This window comes from Neovison vison, chromosome 11, assembly GCF_020171115.1.
Source record: "Neovison vison isolate M4711 chromosome 11, ASM_NN_V1, whole genome shotgun sequence".
Classification (NCBI taxonomy): Eukaryota; Metazoa; Chordata; class Mammalia; order Carnivora; family Mustelidae; genus Neogale; species Neogale vison.
This window is the reverse complement of record NC_058101.1, coordinates 175,188,845-175,213,033: the sequence shown is the minus strand read 5'-3', so window position 1 is coordinate 175,213,033 and position 24,189 is coordinate 175,188,845. Positions and strand designations below refer to the sequence as shown.

General features: G+C 40.7%; 1 protein-coding gene across 2 annotated transcripts in view; it reads right to left on the bottom strand.

Annotated features, from left to right (window-relative positions):
• ZMAT4 (zinc finger matrin-type 4) overlaps window positions 1–24,189 on the bottom strand; it is a 362,015-nt gene that overhangs the window by 132,675 nt on the left and 205,151 nt on the right. Inside the window, exons 5-6 of one of the 2 annotated variants that reach the window (XM_044225332.1) lie at window positions 1,540–1,767; window positions 1,310–1,330 (exon numbers count right to left, since the gene is read on the bottom strand). In XM_044225332.1, coding sequence (XP_044081267.1) covers window positions 1,326–1,330; window positions 1,540–1,767 — 233 coding nt within the window. In that variant the 3' untranslated portion in view covers window positions 1,310–1,325. Of the gene's footprint in view, window positions 1–1,309; window positions 1,331–1,539; window positions 1,768–24,189 lie in introns of those variants that run through there. The other variant, XM_044225331.1, reaches the window with a different exon arrangement.

The window sequence follows — 24,189 nt, the reverse complement described above, 5'->3', positions numbered from 1 at the left end:
AAATCCATCTCTAATCAAGCTCTATAGAAGTACTAATGGACTTCCAATCCTAAATCTGTACAGTATTAGATCATTCTTTTATGATTACGTGTTTATTTGCCAGCTTATGCTTCCCTGTCTCTTCGCCTGTACATATATGATTCTGCTCACATGGAAGGCTCGCTGAAATGCTACCCACATTTCTAGTTCCCATTCAAATCCCCTTCCTGGGTGAAGTCTCCCTCAACCAACAAAACGAGAGGTTTCCCCACCCCTTCAGCTCACCCAGCTGATCTTAAGTCCTATTTATCTGGTCTAGAATTATACCAGCGCATTTCCTGACTACGATGAACCCTCTTGGAGGCATAGCCCAGTTAGTTGAAGAAGTGTAGGTTCCACACAGACCCCAGTTTAAACTCAGACTGCATTCTCAAAATTCTCAAAATTGAATTGCAAATTTTGTTATTAGCGCTATTAGGAACAAGGATCCTTGGCCAGCCCATAAAAGCTCATCTAACCCGTACAACACTTGAGGTAGAGTACTCACAGCACCTTTCGCAAAATAATTTTCCTGAGAACGTGTATTTTCTCAGAAAAAAAGTATTTTATGTGATTCTGTTCTACTTACACACTGCCAACATGAACTGATCAAAAATGTTTAGGTGACCAAAACATGTTTAAATGGTTGTTGGTGATGAAAGACCCTATCAAATCTCACTAATTGGTATATGTCTTCCTAAGGAATCCACGAGAATGATCCTCCCCTAGGGTTCCCAAGTCTCTACTCAGCAGCTTCTGTGAAACCCCATATGAATTTCAAATGCCGCATGTTTTCCATCACTTGAGAAAACATCTGGCAGGGTGCGGTAAGGAAGCTGGGTATTGACCATATGCTGGAACCATCTTACCTCAGCATCCTAGATACTTCTGTTAAAGGAACTTGGGTTTGTTTTAAGCTATTAATTCGACTCAACATGCTGCGTTCATTTGGGCTGGATTCATAAAGCCACAAAAGTTGTAATAAGATAATGTTCTTTGGCCCTTGTAGCATCTTCTCTCATACCGTCATTTACAAAAGCATTCCTGAGCAAAGGCATTTAAAGATAAAGAAGAGGTACGCCTGGGTGGTTCAGTGAGTTAAGCATTTGACTCTTGATTTCAGCTCAGGTCATGATCTCAACATTGTAAGACAGAGCCCCGTGTCAGGCTCCGCTTGGGCACGGAGCTTGCTTGAGATTCTCTCTCTCCATCACCCTCTGCCCCTCCCCTTTCCTTCTTTTTTTTTTTAAAAAAAAGGGGGGGTGGGTAAAGCAGAAGGAAGGTATCTGGTTCATATGTGGGTGGCTTCAATCTGAAAAATAGTCAATAAAAATATGAAAATAACAAAGAGTTTGAAATGAAGGAGATTATAAAAATCAAGCTAGTTTTCTGTTCATTTCCTTTCCCTTCTATTCCTTTTAGATGAGCCTAGATTTTTCCTTAGTAATCAATGCAATCTGTGAAAACACAATCTTTCTCTGAAAGCCCAGTTCTGAGGCAGACATTAAGAGTTTCTCTTACCTCTTAGTTCCCCCATATCCAGAGTTGTCCCAAGTTGTTCTAATAAAGCAACTCTTGCTGCATTCTTTTTGTGTTTCTTGCCATCGTAATGTTGCTGGGCCATGAGAGGATTGTTAAACCAGGCTGCACAGAGCCCACAGTATCTGTCCGAATCTCTTCTTTGATAGGGGGATGCGACCACTGGAGCAGTGTCCACCCGTGGAGGTTTAAGTGAGTTCAGGGGTGTTGCTGTGAAGGAAAACAACCAGAGAGAACCACAGGACAGGTTAGCCCATTACTAAGTATACTCAGTCCATTACTAAGGATACTTCTCTTCAATATCTGAAGATAGAAGAGTCTCAAGTTCATTCTAGAGCTCGAAATCCAGAGCTTACTGAAAGCAGGAAAATGATCTTCGCCAGCCTTCATTTCTGAAGCTGGGATACCACTGAAAATTCCTGATTTATTGAGATCAGATTTCTCATGTTGTTATGCTTAAATCTGATAGTTTAGGGGACCATCCCTTAGGAAAAAAAAGAAACTTTCAAAAATAAACTCTTGGAGGGAAGAGAGGGATCCATCAACCAAATTGCAGCCAAAGCTTGAAGTAAACATTGAGCACTAACCGCTTGAAAGATTCAGAATGAATGAATGAGACATTTGTATGTTATAACTGGAAATAACCAATAAATAAAGGATTTGCCCAAGTGATAGAAGAAGATCTTTCATGTATAAGAATTGTACCAGTCGACAAAATCATGCTAATTTTATTGTCAGTTTCTTCTGTTTACTGTGATAGGTTATTTTCAACTCATACCTGCTAAAATTGATGTTGAAAGTACAATATTGTTTTAAAAGACCAAAAGACAAACAGTGTAGAACAGATGTTGCTTATCTAAACTGAAAAGGCATAATAACGCTATTTTAAGATTGCTCAGCCCCAGCTATTAATTTAACACATTCCATTGTGAGCTTTCAGTTATTTTTGGCCCAGAAGCAAAAAAGAACCTAACTCGAAGGAGTTTACTAACAGAAAGTAAAAATAACTTCCTTGTGCATTACAAGATACAATTTGCTTTCATCCTCACAGTAACTACGACTTGGATTACTGTTCTAGATCTCACACGACGGACTTCCGAGATGCCAAATCATTCCCTGGATGATGACATATCTAGTTATGTGAAGGCAGGAGGACTCCAAACCAAATCCTTAACTTCCAAGGCCAGTGTTCCTTATAATACCTCTCAAGACTCTTTTTATACTTCTTAATAAGCAATTTTATAATAAGCAAATTTATCTATTTTTCTAGACCTCAGTCATCTTTGTTCCACATAGGATTTAATTTTGGAAAAAGGTTCTAATCCAAATATTTTACAAAAGAAAAAGCAATTTAAATTCTCATATGGCCCATTAGTCATAATGCAATATAGCAGTACTTTCTGCTATGTAGGAGTGCAGTTGGCAAACCATGGATATTAGGTTCATTCCAAGGAAAAGCCGAAATCTGAAACCTCAATAACAAGTAAACACTTAATCAACTCCCCAAGCTTTCAAATCAGTTTAACGTGGGCTTTTTTTGTTCTCAGAATAAATAACAGATATACAAATAAATACTTGCTAAATAACATTTTGGGTCAAGAAATGACTAGTATTGTGGCAATACCTTGAAAAAGTATTTTCTTCTCTCTCCAGAGATTTTTATCAGATAGAGAAGTTTTAGCTAGCTTAGATGAAACCAAATGATATTATTTCTATTGGGACTTAGAGAAACGGTACGGTCTCTTAAAAGCCTCATTGCCAGATTCAGTCATATATCACCATGTGAAAATAAAGCCCCAAAGTGGGTCACACCACCCCAGCAGCCACCCAGTATCATCTGTTATGACTTAGAAATGCTAATAAAAGCTACACAGTTGACCTGTATGTAAAAGGACTTCTACCCACTTTTCTGAAGAAAATTGAATCTTGCTTCCAAAGTTTCCTGCAGCCTTATCAATTTTTGAGGATTTATATCTATCTATTGTTTTTTTTATGGCAGTGGAAAACACATCAAATGCCTGCCATAAGAATGAATGTTGCCTCTTGAAGCATAACTTCCTTTTCTCTAATCTGGGACCTAACAAAACATCTGAGTCAATTTTGTCTATTGATATCTTACACACCACTTTTGGCAGGGAGGATGCACAACAGAATATCCATCAAATAAAATAATCTTATCTTTCACACTAGGTTCATGATGTATCTGTATTATAGCTTCTTCTCCTTAATACAGCTCCAAAGTTTAATTTTTCTTAAGCTCCTATTTCCAACAGTCACCAATCTCATTAACCAAATCTCAATAATTGGAACAATCTCAATAAAAAACAAACCTGGTTTTTATTTCCTAAAAAGGCCAACAAAGGCAGCAATGTGAGGGAGTGGAAACCACCTTGACTCAAAGTCAGAAATCAAGGTTGGGGACACCTGGGTGGCTCAGTGGGTTAAGCCTCTGCCTTCAGCTCAGGTCATGATCTCAGGGTCCTGGGACTGAGCCCCGCATCGGGCTCTCTGCTCAGCAGGGAGCCTGCTTCCCCACCTGCCCCTTCTTGCTTCTCTGCCTACTTGTGATCTCTGTCTGTTAAATAAATAAATAAAACCTTAAAAAAAAAGAAATCAAGGTTGGATTGGATTCCATCAGCCACTCAGCTGTGTGACCTTTGGCAAATCTCTGATGTCTCTGGTTTCCACAAGGTTAAAATTCAGTGTCACCATTTCTTTAAAGCACATAGTGTGGGGTTGGAACAAATTATAGAAACTCTCTCTCTCTCTTTTATGGCTTTGACTGGATGCCAAATTGTAAGGTTATATGGGAAGAGAGCAATTTCCAGAAAATAATGCTAAATCTGTGTGTAAGCCTGGATCATAACCTGGTAGTTCTTTGGCAAAAGTATATTATTCTAATAAAATGAATACAAAGTAGGGGAAACATTATTGTTTGGTTTGAAAACACATCTTGGACAAAGCAGTTTAACTGATGTATGGTTCATTATTATTTAAATTTCATGGTTTATGTTTTTATTTTCATTGAAAAAAATTTAGTTAAGTATTGACTTTACCTCCTCTCTGTACAACTTAAAACCAAGAGTTCATTCATCAGAACCAGTAGTTTTCAACCTTGGGGAAACATTAGACTCAGGAGGAACTTTAAAAATCTCCATGTCCAGACTATCCCCAGGCCAATTCTGTTCAATTACATTAGATTCTTGGGGTAGGAGCATCCGGATGCTTTAATGCCCTCCTCCCACACAACCTGGTCCATGTTTCCAAAATACAGCCAATGTTGAGAAGCTCTGATACAAATATTGCCAGCTTTGTTGGAATATGACTATACAATAGTCTTCCTAGATCTTCACTACATCCTTCATCCAACAGCAACAGAGCCAGTTATTTTGTAGGCAATAACAGTAATGCCACATCTTTATCTATGGAACAGAAGGAAATAATAATCACTTGGCATTTTTTAAAACCCTGATCAATTTCTCCGTATCTCCAAGATATAAAGGTTTCTCCAAAATAGCAGCTAATGTTCTATATTAGTATTATAAAAGTTAAATAACAATTCTGATCCCTGGTCCCAAGCAGAAAGTCAAATGCACATTGAACTGCTAAGGCACTGTACTGCCTACCCTTGACTGGTACCATCCCCAGCCTGGTCTACCATCCCTCTCCTCCCAGCTAAACACCTGTCCTGCAGGGTGCTGTTCAGTCCTATCTTCTCTGGGAGGCCTTGACAACCCAATCAAGAAGTAGTTCTCCCTCCTTCAAACTCCAAGCACTTTACTAACTGCACAATTCATTTGGCATTTCTTAAGCAGCGCCTTATAATCTTGGTTGTCTACACCCCTGTGTGTGTGCGTATGTGTGCATGTATAACAGAAATTAGATCATAATACTTACACTTCAATACCTGATATTCTGGTGTGTGCTGTCTTCTCTATTACATGTTCATAATCCCTTGTTTCAATGTAGAAAAAAATAAAAAACTGCTAAAATTCAAATTTTTCTTCATGATTCATTTTTTATTAAAACCTGACTTGAATTCAGAAGAGGCTATATATAGTCTTTATAGAAATATATATATGTGTGTGTGTGTGTATGTGTGTGTGTGTGTGTATAAAATATATCTTATATAAATACCATATATATTTATATATAATTAAATATGAATATAAATTTATAAATTAAATAAAAATAAGGAAATAAAATGTAAATAAAATATATGATATAAAATATGATATATATAATTACTTAATGTAAACACACATACATTTTGCAATAGAATTTACTGATGTCTCTAAACATGCAGTGCTGTCTTAGATCTGCTGAAACACAATATATGGTATCTGTACCTAGTTACATATCTAAAATCCTAAAATTTCTGATTCTCAAAACACATTCAGCGCCCAGTATTTTGATCAGAAGACCATGGATCTGGAGCCAATTCAGAGTAACTAAAATAAGCCCAAGTTGTTCTAATACTCGAGACAATAGAAACAAGTCAGTCTCTAAAACTTGATTTCTAAGAATCACCTGACATGGAATCATTTTCAATATCCCTTTTATGTCTTGCATAATGCTTGTTAAGAAGCAAGTTCTCAACTGTTTGCTAAGTTGTCCTGAGTAATAGTTTAAAATAATATGCATCTCTGTCCTATATTTGTTTCTTCCTGGTAGAATAACCTCAGTTGATCTAAGGACAAAAATACTTTCAGTGCACCCGGTGTGTGCCTCTCTCAGAACACTTCCTCACTCTGGAACGTAACACTGTGTACAACCAGACTCTCCATGACTCAGCACGTTGCATGACGTCACTCACATAATGTATATATCCCATGCCTTTCTAAATGAATGGATGGATGGATGCTCTTTGCAACAGAAGTAAATAAAGTACCGGCCACCCAGAGTTTTCTTGTTTCTTCTAAATTGTATCATTCAGGGCTTGAGTACTAGTCAATATAAACACAAATACTAGCAACCCAGGGACCAGATTCTGGGTAGAGGTATGTGTGGTGGAGGGGCTGAAGACTAAACTGTGGAAAGGTGACATATCAAAATGTAGACACTCATCCCAGTCTCCCTGTCTTGTGAATTCAACTGGATATACCGAAAGTCAGTATTATCCCAAACTTCTTTTTGCTCGGGCAGCCTGTTTCTAGGCATTTTTTAGACAGTTCAAAATGCACATCATTCTGGAAATTCTACTTTCAAACAGGAAGCTATTTGCTCTGTTCATTTAGCATAGCATCTAAACTCTGCACTCCAAGCTTCTGGCTCAGTACCAACCATCCCTGTTTGCCCGGAATCGAGAAGGTTAGCAAGACATGGGAATTTCAGTGCTAAAACAGGGAGAATCTGAGGCAAATTGGAATGAGTTGGCCATCCTACATTCTGGGGTCACACCTGATTATCACAGTGGAGAAAGGGATTAGTAAAAATTTTGGAAAGAACTTCCTGGGACACTAGAGCAGGTCTTCTTTCAATAAACCAGACAGGATCTAGCAATAGATCTCAAAGCTTTACTGGTCAGATCACTACATGGATGTCCTTAGCCAGAGAAGGGGATAACACAGTCGGCAGGCAATAGTATTCTCACCTGCCTGTCTGCCCTCTGGACCATGGCCTCAGAGTGCCTTTCAACCCCAAAATGTGCAACTTCCACTGACATTCCCTACTCCCCCACCCCAATCTCTCCTCTCCCTTCTCCCTTGTCCTTTTCTTTCTTCCCCTTCCTCTCATTCCTGATGTTTTCTAGACTTTAGGAATTCAAAAAATTAGTCCATCCTCACAAAGGACTTACCAAAATAGTTCTGGGAATTTACTTCTTTTAAAGTATGTGGCTTTGTCACCTAAGATGTTCTTATCCATACTTAATTCTTCAAGTTTGTATGATACTGTACAGTTTATTGCATTCTGTCTGTTCCGTGTATTTTCTTCTTTACATTGTCCCCAAACCCTGTTTGACCAACAAGGCAGCTTGAAGCTCAGGGAGAGAAGTCAAGGTCACAGGGCCCCATAATTAATAAACCGTAAAGACAATGGCAAAGATCAGATCTTTTGATACAAAGACCAAGCACCATATTTTAATGCCAACTAGTTTCTTGTAATGCGGAGGAAGTGATAGGCCAAATAAACAAAAAGATTAACTATAGAGTCAGAACACATTTCCCAGGCTTCAACATCTGTTCTTAGTGGGGATTATTTGGAAATATGCATTTTCTCTAAAACAATTTATCCAATTTCCAGTCCCTAATGATTAACAGCCTTTCCTTTTTCTCTTTTTTCCTACCCTAAATCAAATTAATGGCAGTAGGAATCCTTTAGCAAGTATCACTGTTTTGTTTTGTTTTGTTTTGTTTTTTTTTCCAAATGCTGTTGACAACTAAATTTGACTGGGCCATTCAACGCTTGGATGAGGAGACAGCTGTCAGTGTGGATGGACAGCTCAGTCTTCCAGGCTCTTCTGTAGCTAAATGCCTCAACTTGATGTAAACTGAAAAGTCAAGGCTCAAAATGTACATTTCCTTTGTATCTTTAGCAGAGGACAGGGCCTCTTGTGTAAATGAAAGATGCTCTACAAACATGTGATGGATAAAGGAGGAAAAGGACTAGTACATTTTACTTAATATCAACTTCATGGATTTTCATGTTTTCATAAATGGCTTACGATAGCTACATTTTAAATCTTGAATGATTTCTTTAGACTTTACAGGGTTAAAAACAAGTTAGATGATCATATGTGGATATAAATGAAGTAAATTATGGGCATCTATACCCTGAAACACCATAAAGCAATTGAAAACACATTTTAGAAAAAAAAAAAAAACATATTCAGTGATCTGCAGAAATGCTCAGGATATAAGGTAAACTAAACTGTGTTTATATGGAGAGTGCAAACCTAATTACTTATTATTAGATTATACACACCCACCTATTTAAATTACATAAAGACCAGAAGGCTACAAATCAAACTCTTAGCAAAAGTTACTTCGTAGTTGTGGATTATGGTGATTTGTTTTTTACTAGAGAATATACACTCCTTGATGCAGAGGGAAAACATTTTTATTTTACAACTTACCTATAGGCCACATTTCATACTAATTTGTTTTGGAGCAAAGTGAAGAAAACACTGCTTAAGGGACGTGTGACGCCACAACTAGGTCTTAAATTAAATCGCAGAAGATTTTACTTGCAGTGATTTATTTATTAATTTATTGTTGATTTGGGAGAATATGGGCTGGGAGAAAACTGGGTCTGTCAGAATATGATGTAAACACTCAGCTTCTCCTATTTCTCCAAAAGATACAGGGGAAAGCTGTTTTCCCATTGTATGGCAGACCCCAAAATCACTCTCGTTATTTAGATAAAATGAAGTAACATTCTTCCTTCTCATATGTTTGGAAGTGAGTTCCAGTATCCAAGACTGCAAAATAGAAAAACCCATGTGCTATCTCTTTTTATGCCGTGAAGGAAATTAAAGAACCCTGTAAAATATTTCATGTTCCAAAATACATGCCATTAAACACTTCCTGAGAACAAACAAAGGCAAGGATGACTTAACAGAACCATCATTCCAATTCAATTTTGTATCAAAACTCTAATTATAATCAGCCTATTAACAGGAACTGCTTCCTCACCCACACTACATTCATATATCATCAGTCTTCATTAATATAGTATTCATAGATCATTGATTTTCATTAATATAGAATAATTCCCTCTAGTTTCAGTCACTGATTAGGTTCTAAATATCTTAAGTATGCCTGTTTCCTGCAGAATCCTGATCTTTGAAAATGAGCCATTAAACAGAACTTTAGAGGAGACGAAAGTCCTTTTATAATTTTCTCATGTTGTTTGACCAAAAAATCCTAAATCTGCAATACTCTGTGTTCTTCCATGGGGTAAAAATAGAGGATACAGAATGTAGGTTTCATGACAAGAGCTTGATCTATTTTGTCCTCTGATGTATCCCAGGTCTCCAGAACCAAGCCTGGCACACAGTTAAATAAACCCTTGTTGAATGAGGGGAACAGTTGATTCACCATAAAGCTATCTGTGTAAGAGAAGGAATTCTGCTTTAGGAAATTCTGCTAGTAGGAAGGCATCCTCTCCATCCAGACTGATCTTCAAAACACCTGCTGCATTATGTGTATAATGCATTCATGCTGTTTGGTCTTCAAATACTACTCAGTTAAGGCGTTTTACTCCCTCTGAGTTCAGACTCAAAATCTTTAGTTATGGCCACAGTTTCTGAACTCCGTACAGAGGTACCTTGGGATGATGCAGTGAACATACAGGGGAATCATAAGATTATTTAAAATTATGAGAAAAGCATAGAAACATCCATTAGAGACCAAGGGAGTCATTATCTTGAGGAAGTTCAAGGTTTCGACATTAGATGCTACAGTCCTTTGAATGAGTTCACATTCTTGTAACGCTGGATACCTGGAGGCTGCTGCCTACCTCCAATCCATCCAGCCAACCAGGGAGGAGGAACAGGAAACAAAGGTAACAATGTCTAATCTAATGCAAAGATTTGAGAAGTTATGCACTGTCCAACAGGCAAACGCATCCATTAGCAAACGTGGTTATTTAAGGATGAAATACAAATATTAACTTTCCCTTCAGTACGTGCTGGCTGAGTTATTAGGACATAAATACTTATTAAGTTGTTTGGACACTAAGAGTTATGACATTACCCTAGTATATTTGCTTATTGCTTGAGCCAGAATCAATGGCCTGCTAATTGGGAGCTGCTAGAAATGCCTCTCCTCATGAACCTCAGATAAGAGGCAGAGTCCCAGAGGGAAGAGTGGGTTTCCCTGGCAGGGATTCCTTGATTCACTGGCACCCCTATGTCCAAGCCAGCAGATGCTATCCTTGGAGGGAGGAGCTGGAGGACATGACCCAGATCAGACAGTGTTGGCAGAGTGGGGGAGGACCGGTGAGCTGAAACCTGAGGACTGGTACCAGCTTTTATTCTTTCGTTCTGCTGCCATCATCCCTCATTTCACTTAATCTATACCCCATGCTCACGGATGGGAATGATTTACTTATCCAACAGCATCAGCTATTCAATGAGAGAGCCAACTTCCTGGATCATTTCTTATATCCTATGAATATTTATGGAGGATTCAAAGATGAAAAAAGCAAGCAGCTCCAGAAGTACAGCAGAGATAAAGTACAGGCTAAGTTCAGAAGTAGACAGCGAGAGAGGGTGGCCCTTTGGACTGAGCTGAAGGAAGCTGAAACCTTAGAAGTCATTTTAGAGACTTTAGTACTGGTACCATTCCCCCATGAGAATGTGTATATCTCTACTTCACTCTCAGCTGGCACGCTCCCCTAATCAGTTTTCCCCATTAGACTGAGTGTTGAATGACTTTCTTCAGCCTATATCCCTAAAAGTCGCATTGTCCTTAATAACCCACGGTCTGCAGGGTACCAAAACTGCCTCTACTTCATATTTAAAACTAAATGAATGTGATTATTAGCTATGCATATCTTTTGTGTGTATTTATTTGGATTTAATCTAGAAATAAAGTACTTTTTATTAAGTGCCACTTGGAAACTGCTAAATCTGAAGGTTCAATGCTATTCTGAGTTAGCTCTATAAAACCACGAAGCAATTCTAGAACTTCTGGAGGTCTTCTAAGACAGATGGAGCTACTGTGCTCCATCATGTTAGGTACTCCCAACACTTGGATCAGGAGAATCCAGGGTGTCAAATGCCGAGGACCTCTAATCCCTACAAGTTTAAGAAGGTCCTCCAATCCCTACGAGTCTAAAGACCATTTCCATATACCACTGCTTCTCATATAAAGCAATGAAGTTGGTGGGCAGAGGATGATGGCAAAAAAAGAAAAGGTTTTAAGCTAGATAAGACTTTGCAAATCGATGTTAGAAAATCATTAGGTTAATTTAGTCCCTGGGGGAACAGAGGCCAACTCAGAGCCTGAATTATTTAGATGTATCATCCATAATTGTTCATTTAACTATGGCTTGACCACAAAATGCGTACTTCATTGTTGCCATGCAGAGACAGCCAAAAGGAAGTGTGCATGAGAGAGAATATAAATGATTTCTGTTGGAGAATTTTTAGGACAAGGGTGTCATTAACAGCTAATGAAGGTAACGCTGCTTAAAATTTGCAACTGCAAGTGTGCTCCACAGACCACAACATCACCTGGCAGTTTCATGGAGATGAAAATCTTGGGTCCCACCCTGAGCCATTAGATAAGAATGGACATTTAGGAGAGTTTCCAGTGACTGGTATGCAAATTAAATTTGGAGAGCACTGGATTAGAATCAGCAGTTCTCAGCCCCTGTAAGGATTATAACCATCTGGTAGGCATTGAATGCTTACAGACTCTAGGTCCCACCTCAGGCCAATTAAATCAGAACCCCTGGGGGTGGAGCTGAGTTAAACCAGCCTCTTAAGCTTTTCAGGTGTTTGTACTGTGCAGCCAAGGTTAGAAAGGATCACCCTGGACAGACAGGACCTGACACGGACCTCACTTTACCCCATCTGTATTTTTATGTTTCATTCACTCAGCTCCACGTATGGGCACCATATTCCACATTAGCATACAACCCCAGTCCTCCTGCAGCTTGAAATCTAGAATGAAAATACTATTTTTTCCCCCAATGGAAATACGTTTAACAGAACAATTTTATTAAGTTGCATTAATTCTACAGAAGCCTATTCACAAAATCGTAAGAGGCAACAGATAGAGATAACAGATAATAGCTTTTGAAAATAAATCAAACTAGATTTAACTCAGGATAGGGGGATTTTCTGCAGCCAAACTATTTCCTAAAATAAAATGGGGCTAATGGTTCAACCTCGTCATCTCTGTTGTGCCTGCTTGATAAAAGTTAGTTCCCGGACATCCTGGCCACAGAGAAAATGAAGACCGGAACCAAGATCTCCTAACTCCTGCTTCATGTTTTCCCATGTCCCACACTGACATCGGTTCTGCCAAACGGACACACTGGCTGCCCTCAAAGAGACCAGGAACACAGTGAGCATGAGACAAGGGAATGTGTGGGAAGACTAAGTCAGAAAATCTCACTCGCTGATCATGAAACGTTCATGTATCTGTTCATAAGGCTGTGGTGACTACAGCAATCTAAGATTCTTTCAGAGCGATCCAGGATGGATTGTAGAATACTAGGAAGTAGAGAGAAGAGCCAGAGAGGTGGCTTAAGAAAGAAAGGTGTATGAGTAATAAAGGCTTTGGGATTACTTAGCCAGAAGAGGAGAAGCTGAAGCATTACTTAGTAACACTTGAGACACATAGAGGATTATAGTATTTAGACTGATGGCCAGCTGTTTTTCCAAAGCTGCTAAAAAGGAAAAACAGACTGAGCCTGAATGGTAGGCCTTTAGAAGACAAGAAGCTTAAGACACGTCTACTGGCCCTGGGGTGGGTAGCTGAGGAAGGTTTGTAGAATAAGAGCATTATTAATACCCAGAGGTGAAAGGGAGAAGATTGAAACCATGCCAGATGATGGGACTTTAGAGTTAATGGAATCTTGCTGGAAACAGATGGGTAAGATGGTAACTCAGGATTCTGTGGATTTCTACAGACAACTCATTCTCCATGCTAGGCACGGGATGAAACAACATTTTTTAAGGCAAAACTTTTGAATATTAAATCATTAAGGTTAGGCATATGTATGGACATCTTTCTTTCTGACTTACTTTGACTAAAAATGATCTCCCCTTTGTGTTAAGGAAGATCAAGTAAAATGTTCACATATATGCCGGAGTTCATTCTTGTCTCCCCCGTCCAGCAGGATATTTGATTGTATGAGTTTTACCAACTGAAAATGAAAGGTCCAGGCATTAGGATTTCATCAGCTCTGTTGACTGAGAAGCAAAACGAAGATGATAATCATTAGCACTTTACACTAATCAAGATATAATTACAGCAGGAATTCATGAGTACACCTTTAACTCCAGGCTCCTGCTTCTCAGTCATGAAATCCCAACACGTGCTGTAGAGCAGCAATCATGCATACAAATGACTGAGGACTCTCCCAGAGACGCCCCTATCTCTCAGCTCTGAGGTCTGCACTCAGAACTCCCAGACCACATCTTTAGCCAGTATCACCAACAGTAAGAATGGCTGCAACTCATGGTACCTCGAAGTGGTCAAAATCCTCTTAAAAGCCTACGTGGGTTCATAATGACAGCAATAGGACTCAACAATGTGTACATCCATCAGACAATTAGCAGGAAATCCTGCCCAAGAGAAGCAGTTTCTCTGAAGGCTGAGAGTAAAGTAAGAAAACAGAAAATTCCATCTTTTCTAGCCTTCAGATAGACAAACTGGGTTGGTATCTATGTCACAAAACAATTCATACAACAAAATAACCTACTGAGAAATTAAATAATTGTCTTGTTTCCCAATAGACTCACTTCATAATAATGAAAGGTGTTTTCCACTGTCTTCTGAAATGGGGGCTAAGTCTTGAAGTCTGGCTTTCCCCACCCCCAGGACAGAAGGAACAAATGCACTTATTCTGGGCTGTCTGAAGAGCAAAGGGATCAGAGTGTCAAAGGGTGAGCTTTCTGCTATCAGGAAAGGGATTGTCTTTCCTGGGTAGGGGACTGGGTAAAAAGAGAGTTGCAAGTATGGGTAGAGACCTGGGCATCTTAAAAGCAGTGTCTAGGAGTGCCTGAGTGCCTCAGTCATTAAGCATCTGCCTTCAGCTCAGCTCATGATCCTAGGGTCCTGGGATCGAGCCCTGTATCAGTCTCCCTGCTCAGCAGGAAGCTTGCTTCGCCCTCTGCCCCTCCCCCTGCTTCTGTTCCCTCTCTCGCTATGTCTCTCTCTGTCAAACAAAGAAATAAAATCTTTAAACAAAAATTATGTCTAAGGCAGCAGGACATTCCCCAGAAATGTATATAATGGATGCTTGGCCTTCTTTTCCATAGCCTCACTTGGCACAAAGGGGATGAAATCATCAGTGGAAGTCTCTAACCGGAAGGAATATGCCACCCTGAGAGGGAGACAGAGAAGTTGAGATCCACTTCTGAGGAAGCCTTGGGGTTTCACCCATAGCCTGTGGACCAGTGCACAACAGCATCCTGGGTGATGATAAAGTAGCCAGAGCTCACAGGCTGGGAGAGTTCTTCGAGGGTGCCCTTATACCTCTAGGCCCTTGTGTGGCCCTAATGAGGGAAGAAAGGGTACTCCAAAGGATGACCAAGACTATTCTTCTAAACCTTGAAGACTATTCTTCAAGCCCTGAAGATCTAAACCATCTTCAGGGCTAGAGAACAGGAGTAACCTCCACTGATTTTTGAAATACAAAGAAATATAATATTTATTGTACTTAAGTGCTAACCAGTAATTCATACTTATTGTATGTGATCATTAAAGAAACCAACCCAAGTGTATACAAGATTTTTGAGGCTTCCATGTAAAATATACAGATATTTCAAAGGATAAGAATATAGTTTGGGACACTACCAGTTATTTTAGGTAGAATGCTTACTTTACAAGTGCCTTCTCAATTTCATAGACTAGACAGTTTTAGGGTTCTTATCTTTAATGGTTGATTTAAGAGTTATTGCCAGAAAATCTCTCACTCAGAGTTTTTTCTGAATAGTAATGCATTCTATGTATGGATTCTATGCCCTCACCACATCTCCTATTGTCAGTTTCAGTGTAAGCACAGGAAACTGACAATTTTATTGTTCTACTCTATTCCTTCATAAAAATGTGTTAAAGAACACTTTCTGGAATAAAGGTATAACCACATCATAAAAGCTGCTGAAATCATCAAGTGTCTTATACCACTATTTGATCATCCAAAAAAGAAAAGTGAGTTTATGCTATTTAAAAGGATTTGTGAAAATCAGCTAGGCAGTAGTCTCATTGTTAAAGTCTTTAATTCCGTTCAATCTTTGATCTTTTGTTTCTCTGGTCATCAAATATGAAATAAAAAAGACAGTAGCCTTGATCTAATCATTGCTCCAAGCCTCTTGTGATCCAGCGTTCAAAAGTAGTGGCCAAAAGAAGTTAGCTCGCCTCACATTGCTAATTTATTTAAACCCCATTCACTGTACGATAGTCAGTGCCCTGATTCATTTGTTTTCTCCTGACATCGTGACACCATGGAAAGATTACTGCACAACAAAAGTCTCTTTGCCATCAACCCGTTATATCCCCCTGGGCAAACGGCTTTACCTCACTAGGCCTGTTTCCTCATCGGGAAAATGAGATGGTTGAAACAATGATTGGTAGGCACCTTCAAGCTCTGCGATTCTATGAATTTATTATTTGTTGTAGTTGTAAGTCTTAGAAAAGCCAAAGACATCATCGGAACAAACGCACTGATCTAAAGAGGACATCTTAGAACATGCCAGCTTTTCTAATTTAAAAGAAAACGCACCGCTATGAAGATCTGCCTGTTTGACAAACTATTGTTTGCATCTATTAAAACAAGTATCTAGACAGGTTATGCTGGCAAACCAAATAACCTGATTCAGATATTAGAACTACTGCAGTGTACGAAATCTTATATGCAAATAAGAGGTGCTGATTGAACCTGGAGTACATATATTATTTAAAATTTGAATTTATGTAACTTACAAACTGATCTAGAATACCCTGATCTTTATTCATTCAACAGAGAACTCAAATAAGCAATTCCGTGTCTGGCATAGAAATTTATGGAAAAGTTCCGAAGCTCTGTCTCTCTCATTTTCAGCAGAAAATAAGGAAGGAAAGAGGAGAAGCAACAAGACTGCAGAAGAGGAGGATGATAAACACACTTACACACAAGACAAGCAGAGTGGACGAGATCATTGCTTATCTGTTCCTTTCCCCACATTGTTCACTGTTCCTACAAATGAGAAATACTTGCTTTAAAGTTTATAAATCTATCTTTGTGGTTTTGTTTTCTCCGATCACTTTAGTGAGAGCCTTCGAGTCTGAACTATGCTGTTCATCTGGTGAGCAACAATCTGTAGGTCATTTTTGAAGCATTATTTGTCACCACCTCAAGAGGAAGGAAAGGTCCCAGAATGTACAATCAGAAGCCCTGGGTTCAAGGTCCAGGTACGCTATTTTACTGCATAACATCAGGCAAGTCCCTTTACCCTGTCCTCTTAATTCCCTTACAGGTAGAGAGAATGATACTTCAGACTTCGTGCTTTTTATGAAGAGCAAGTGAAACAATGAATGTGATGTTTCTGATAGAATGTCTTTAACATTATCAGTGATGATTACTTACTTTATTATTAGTTTAGATTCTCCCCTCTCAGCTATGGTTTTACCTCACCTTAGGATATTTAAAATGTTCTACATCTTTATTCATTTTTGAGTGACGAGCAGATTTTTTGGACTGGTTTTTTTGGTGTAATGAATATAACTTTTGATATAGTCAATTCCTGTTATTCCTGGTTAGCTATGTTCCTTACAAAGTCTCCAAAGAACAGTGAATAAGTAAATACCAAACCATGGCTCTTTAGGGGAAATTCGGGCTTAGGTTACTGTGAGTCTAGGGTCACATTTTGGTCAACTGATCAATACAGAACCTTGTTTTATATGTGCTTCTGTTTAAAGACACCTTATTTAGTATATACTTTGATTCACTATCATTTAACTCAAAGTCAACAACATATAATTCATGCCTAAACTAAGCTAAGCTAACTGGGTCTTGTATGTAAGTGCTGAACCACTGAACTCTATTCCTGAAACCAATACTGCACTGCATGTTAACTAACTAGAATTTAAATAAAAATATGAAACATAAAGAAATTAATTAATTAAGCTACGCTAAATGCACGTATTTTTTACCATGAGTTCACCTAGGCATAACCAGATTGTACAATGGAGTCGACATCAGAGCCTTTGTTTATACTCTACATTACACGGCATTTCACCTATTTTACCAGGAGAAAAAAAAGTTTCTTCCAATCAAGCAAGCAGAAAAGATAGGCATGACACTTCCTATAAAGCTAGGAAACCACTGCTCTTGATCATTTTATTCATCAGAATGGAAGGGGCGGTGAACCATGAGAGACTATGGACTCTGAAAAACAATCTGAAGGGTTTGAAGTGGCAGGAGGGTGGGAGGTTGGGGTACCAGGTGGTGGGTATTATAGAGGGCACGGCTTGCATGGAGCACTGGGTGTGGTGCAAAAATAATGAATACTGTTTTTCTGAAAATAAATAAAAAATAAATAATAAATAAAGAAATTTCAATAACCAGGGTAACTTCATTCAAAAATAAAGCTAAAGGTATTTAAATGTCTATCATTATTCTCAATTATGCTTCCAATTCTCACTCACCCAACAAATAATTATTAAATGCCTACTGTGTGCCAGGGAGTGTTCTATGTACACTCATCAACAGAGCCATAATGCCATAATGCTTTCGGAAGTGTCTGCTATCAATCTTGCACTGTTGTTAAGACATACACACATTACGGCAACTTCAACTCTAAAGGGTCAAAATGAAAGAAAGGTTACTGCCAAGTCTGATGCCATTTCCTGTCAAGCCAATGATGTCTGAGAATTACATCAAAGAGAGTGCTCAGTATCCATTTCTGCTAAGAATGATAGATGTATTCATAAAAGCTTGTATGTGAAACAGTAACTTTAAGGGACAATGAATCAACCAGGATAGATTAGGCTCTCCTGCAATAACAAACAACCCCAAAGTGTCACAATAAAGGCATCTTTCTTGTTCTTGCAAAGTCTAATGTAGGTTGAATGACCCTCCTCTGTCTAGTAGCCTGGTCTTAAGGTAATGCATGTTACATCTACACACAATCAATTCAAAGTCTGGGGAGTGTAGGAAGCAAATGGATTTTGGATGAGGAACTTGTCTGCCACAAACACAAATTAATTTTCCTGTTAATCCTAAATAGAATACCTAACGATAATATCAGATTATGGATAAACTTAAAATTTCCCTTTGATTAATGGGAGACAATGGGGAATACCTGTGATTTACAGCTTTCTTCCCTATGCTTTAGATTTCTACTATGTAATTCATATTCTCTTCAAAATAATTTTTTTTCACAAATCAATTTTTTGGGTATTTTTTAAAATTTATTTATTTATTTTCAGCATAATAGTATTCATTATTTTTGCACCACACCCAGTGCTCCATGCAATCCGTGCCCTTTCTAATACCCACCACCTGGTTCCCCCAACCTGCCACCCCCTGCCGCTTCAAACCCCTCAGATTGTTTTTCAGAATCCATAGTCTCTCATGGTCAAAATAATTTTTTTTTCCAATTTATTTATTTTCAGAAAAACAGTATTCATTATTTTTGCACCACACCCAGTGCTCCATGCAAGCTGTGCCCTCTATAATACCCACCACCTGGTACTCCAACCTCTCACCCCCCCGCCACTTCAAACCCCTCAGATTGTTTTTCAGAGTCCATAGTCTCTCATGGTTCACCTCCCCTTCCAATTTACCCAAATTCCCTACTTCAAAATAAATTTTTTAAAGAATAGCTAAATGATGTCTTCTTTAGAATTTCGAGTAAGAATACAGTCTCCTCCTTATTTCAATGATCTTGTTTGTATGGCTTTATCACGAGAAAGGGGGGGAAAACATGAGCGAGCAAGCATCATCTCAGAGCCTGTAGCCTTTGTCATGTGCTATCAGTGAAAAGAAGTTGGCCGGGTACACGTGCACTCAGTATTTCAGAATGGGACCTCCTTTGGAAACAAGATCTTTGCAGATAATAATTAGTTAAGCTGAGATGAGGTCATACTGAATGAGGGCAAGTCTCAAATCTAGTGACTGGTGTCTTTACAATAAGAGGAAGGACACAGAGACACACAGGGAAGACAGGCATGTGGCAGTGGAAACAGAGATCAGAGCGGTAAGGTCAGAATGCCAAGGGAAGCCAACAGCCACCAGAAGGCAGGAGGAGGCAAGGAAGGACCCTTCTCTAGAACCTTCAGAGGGAATGTGGCCCGGCCCTCAACTCAGTCTCGGACTTTCAGGCTCCGGAACTATGAGAGAATAAATTTCTGTTATTTTAAGCCACCCAGCTTATGCTAATTTGTTGCAGCAGCCCCGGGAAACTAATATAGATTGGATCATAGATTTCATCAAAGAATTAAAAATCACGAGTTATAAGCATACTAAGATTTTGGCAAAATCTGAGTAATAGTCATCTGTTTAGTCTTCATAAATGTTTTAGAATTTTAGACTTAGTGGAGACATTGGCTATCAGTTAAGTCTTTTTAGCTTCTCTGGAGAACTTTCTTGCTCTTAACAAGGGGAAGGATCCCCCTCATTCTCAGCTCTTGGGGTAACTCCCCAAGGGACATATCTCAAACATTTTTCGGCCCTCAGTCACTTCTATCTGCTGACCCCTGTCAGGCCTGCTGCCTCCCCCTGCTCCTCAAAGGTTTGTAGAGTCCAGAAAAATGCTCACATTTTAAAAAAAATATTTTATTTATTTATTTGACAGAGAGAGGGCGATCACAAGTAGGTAGAGAGGCAGGCAGGGAGAGAGAGGGGGGAAGCAGGCTCCCTGCTGAGCAGGGAGCCCACTGCGGGGCTCGATCCCATCAACTCTGAGATCATGACCTGAGCCGAAGGCAGAGGCTTAACCCACTGAGCCACCCAAATGCTTGCATTTTATGTACAAATCCACACCAGCACCATTCCTTGCTGCCTCTTCCTTGAGATCATTCATTATCAGGATCAGAGGTCAACAAATTTTTCATGTAAAGGACCACGTAGCAAATATTTCAGGTTTTGTGGACCATGTGGTTCCTGTCACAACTATTCAGCTCTGCCACTGTAGCCCAGAACCAGTCTTGATGGAACATAAATGAACATGTATGGTTGTTCCAATAAAACTTTATTTATGGACTGAAATATGAATTTCATATTTTCCCAGTGTCACAAAATATTCTTTTGATTTTTTTAAACCATGTACAAACAAAAAACATTTTTGGCTTGCAGATCATACAACAGGCAATAGGTCAGGTTTGCTCCTCAGGCCAAAATATGCTGATTCCTAATCTACACCAGTGGTTCTCCACTAGAGTCAGATTTGCCCACTATGAAGCATTTGGTTATGTCTAGAGACTTTTTTTTTTTTTTTATGGTCACAACTAGTGGGGCTCTTCTGGAATCTAGCCAGGGGCGCTGCGAAACATCCTGTGGTGCACAGAACAAACCCTCCCCCAATCGAGAACGTTTGCAACTCCTGAGATAAGAAACCCAGGTTGTGATCAAGGATTCCTCTGAGAAACTGATACCCTTCCCCAACAATCCCCATTGGTTAGACAGTTACTTATTAAGACCTTACTTAATTGGCTCTCCTCATAAATTCTTCTCAGAACACTCCAACCACAATTACTTGAACCTCTTCAATATCCTATTCTATTTGCAGACCTTCCCAGTGTGTTGGTTATTGTATTTCAGTGTCCGTGTTCCTTCCTACTCCATGGGGAGCCTCCAGAGAGCAAGGGGTATCTCATGCACCTTTGGGCTTCCAGGACTTAGGGTGTTTGCTGAGATGGATTAAGTTAAGAAAATAATGAAATGACACCTCCACATTATGAATTCTCCTCTGGCAAGTACCAGATGAGGGAATTTCAACTTCGATGGAGAAATGACTTCTATCCCTTGGGGTGGACATTTTCTGTCTGAGAATGCCAGCTTCGCTGGGTGAGTCGGTCACCAACAGAGGGTTCCATGCTCGATGCAGTCTGAACTACCTATGACCAGAGAGTCCGGTGGGGACTGGAGCTGGCTGAGCCTCCACTCAGTGAGAAGCTCCATTTAGAGGCAGCTAAGGACGTCCTGCTGCCACTCCTGGAGGTAAGAGTGACACATCTGAAGCATCGGTTGCGCTCCCTTCCAGGAGGCAGGGGCCACTGACAATAATGGATTCGGCAGAACCACCCAGCCCTGACTTTCCTCTGCCCTGCTCCCATCTGACATAACTGATGCCCCTTGGATTCCCAGCTCCGCTTCCCGCCCCCAGTCCCTTCCTTCCCACCCCAGTCCCTCGCCCTGGCTGTGCTTCCTCCTAAGACTGCTGGTATCAGCTCGTCTGCACCCTGGACGGCCAGCCCAACTCACTTATTAACAGCTCCCTGCCTGGCACACAACCAAAGCCCCCAGCACACAATCCAAAGCCTCAGTGGCCGGCCTTTGGAATATTCAGGCTTTTTCTCCCATCTTCCAACTTAACCTCTGCTCAAATCTGATCTCCTGCTTATTTCTCTTGGTTCTGCCCTTTCCCCCTATCCACCCAGTCACAATGGACTAATGTTTTGTTTGGCAGATTTCTGGAGCGGTTTATTCTTCTCCTCGTCCTCACCCCGCACAGGTTTTTGGGACCCTGTACCCTGGCCCATACTTCTATGCTGTATGAGTCCTTAAGCAGGGACTGAACACCAGATTAAATTTTTCTGTTACTATCCTGGAGAAGAAAGTGGCAGGCCAGCCTGTGTAGAAGAACGTGGCAGAATTCAGAGCAAGTGTGGAGAAGCGGTTTCTCTGTGAAGAGTGCTTAAAGACCCATGAGTGAGGTAAACTCACCAAAAGGAAGCAGCCAGGGACAATACACAATAAGATATTTTAAGTGCAAAATTATACAGCACAGTGTTCAGAGAAGAGTAAATAAAAATAGCTCCGTTTCCTGAGTGGACAGGGCTAAGATTTATTGAGCACCGTGACAAGCACTTTGCATTTCTTAACCAGCTCGCACAATCATCATGGAAAACCCTTAATACAAGTCATAGCATATACCCACTGGACGGAGGGGGAAAAGGAGGCTGAGGCCCATGAAGTCCTCTGCTAATAAAGGGGGACCCACCTTTGTGATTTCCAGCAGCCATGACACACTGCAGAGACCGTGGGAGGCCTGCTCCAATGCTGGGAAGGTGAAGCTATGGAGACCAGAGCAGGAAGAGGGAAGGGTCTCTGGGTTATAGGACAGTGGCAGGGAAGGCACAGCAGGCCGGTGGTGCAGGACACCTGTGTGCCAGAGCACTGGAGAAGGTGCGTGGAGCCGAGAGAGGAAATAAGCTGGGAGGTCCAAAAGAGCTGGCGTGTTGGCGCTCCTGCATGCCAGGAGAAGGAATTCACCTCGCTACCGATGGAAATAGACCAGAAGTCTTGCACGATATAGTGGTAAGCTGTATTTGGGGAATAAGGCCCCGATATGAAGATAGACCTTTTGTTCCCCAGGCAAGTCCTTGGCCAGAGTGATGTCAGTGCTGCCTACGCTGCTTCCGAGCTTCCCTGAGGCAGGTATGTGGAATGCACATCGAGGATCACCTTGTTTGGCCGAGTATTTCCTTGGATCTGTGTCTATCCTGAGGCTGTTATAACAAATTACCACATGTGTAATGGCTTTAAACAGCACCATTTTATTTTATTATCATTCCAGAGGCCAGAAGTCTTAATTCCATATGCAATCCTAAATCCTGGTGTGTAACACCTATTCATAGACTCTGGGGGTCAGGAGGGGTGCGAGCTTGGAAACCACTGCCTGGTCTCCTGCAGGCAGAGATCTTGCCTTCAGGGCTGAGTCACCGGCAGGACTGAAGCCCTCTAGCACACACCCTATGCACTGCCACCCAGGCAGCCACTGGGGAAAAGCCACAGTGAGGTACCCAGGATCCCAGAATGGAGCCAATCACACAGCCTCAAGGCTCTGTCTGGTTCCTCGTCCTCCTCATTCTGTTGGAAGTGCTCACCTTCCCCCACAGACTCAGCTCCTTGTGAGGGGTTTCCAGGGCCAAATTCCAGTCCTTGGGGATTTGGAATTAACTCCGCAGAATTTAAGCAGTGGCAGCCTGGACCTTCCAGCCCTTTATCACTTGGTGTTTTGACTCTGCTAAAGAGCTGCTTCCGCATTCCCGAGATCTGTCCCCTCTGTGGGCCCTCATTTGGCTGTCTGATTCCTTCTTTTATCCTTGAAGATCTTGAGTTCTAGTCTTGAAAATGATTTACTATTGCATTTACTTGTCCGTTATCAGTTCCAGATCCGGGGGTTGCCCCCCAGCTTAGTGACGGGGTCTCTCTCCTGCTGATGGGTCCTCTTCACACCTGGGGCCCTTTTGTCTCCTCAGCTCCACGGCCATTCCCTGCCCCCTCCATGCCCACCAGCACTGCCTAACTCCAGTGAGCAGCTCCGGTGCCAGGCCCTGCCTGCCTTGGCTCATGCAACTCATCCCAGAAAGGCTTGTCTCCAAGGAGACACACACGATGTCCCTTTGTACCTTCCCAAGATAGTATGTGAACAACCCCATGTTAACCAGGAAGTCCCAGTCTTTGACAGAAAGGGGTTAGGCTGTCCCTCACCCCAGCAACTTATTTACCACATGGTCACATGTGAATAACCTACTTTCCAAAGCTTTTTTTTTTTTTTTTTTTTTTTTTAAGATTTTATTTATTTGACAGAGAGGGGTCACAAGTAGGCAGAGAGGCAGGCAGAGAGAGAGGAGGAAGCAGGCTCCCTGCTGAGCAGAGAGCCCGATGCGGGCTTCGATCCCAGGACCCTGAGATCATGACCTGAGCCGAAGGCAGCGGCTCAACCCACTGAGCCACCCAGGAGCCCCCTTTCCAAAGCTTTTAATTCTATAGTTTGCTCCATAAAAAAAGGGCCAGTGAGGTAAC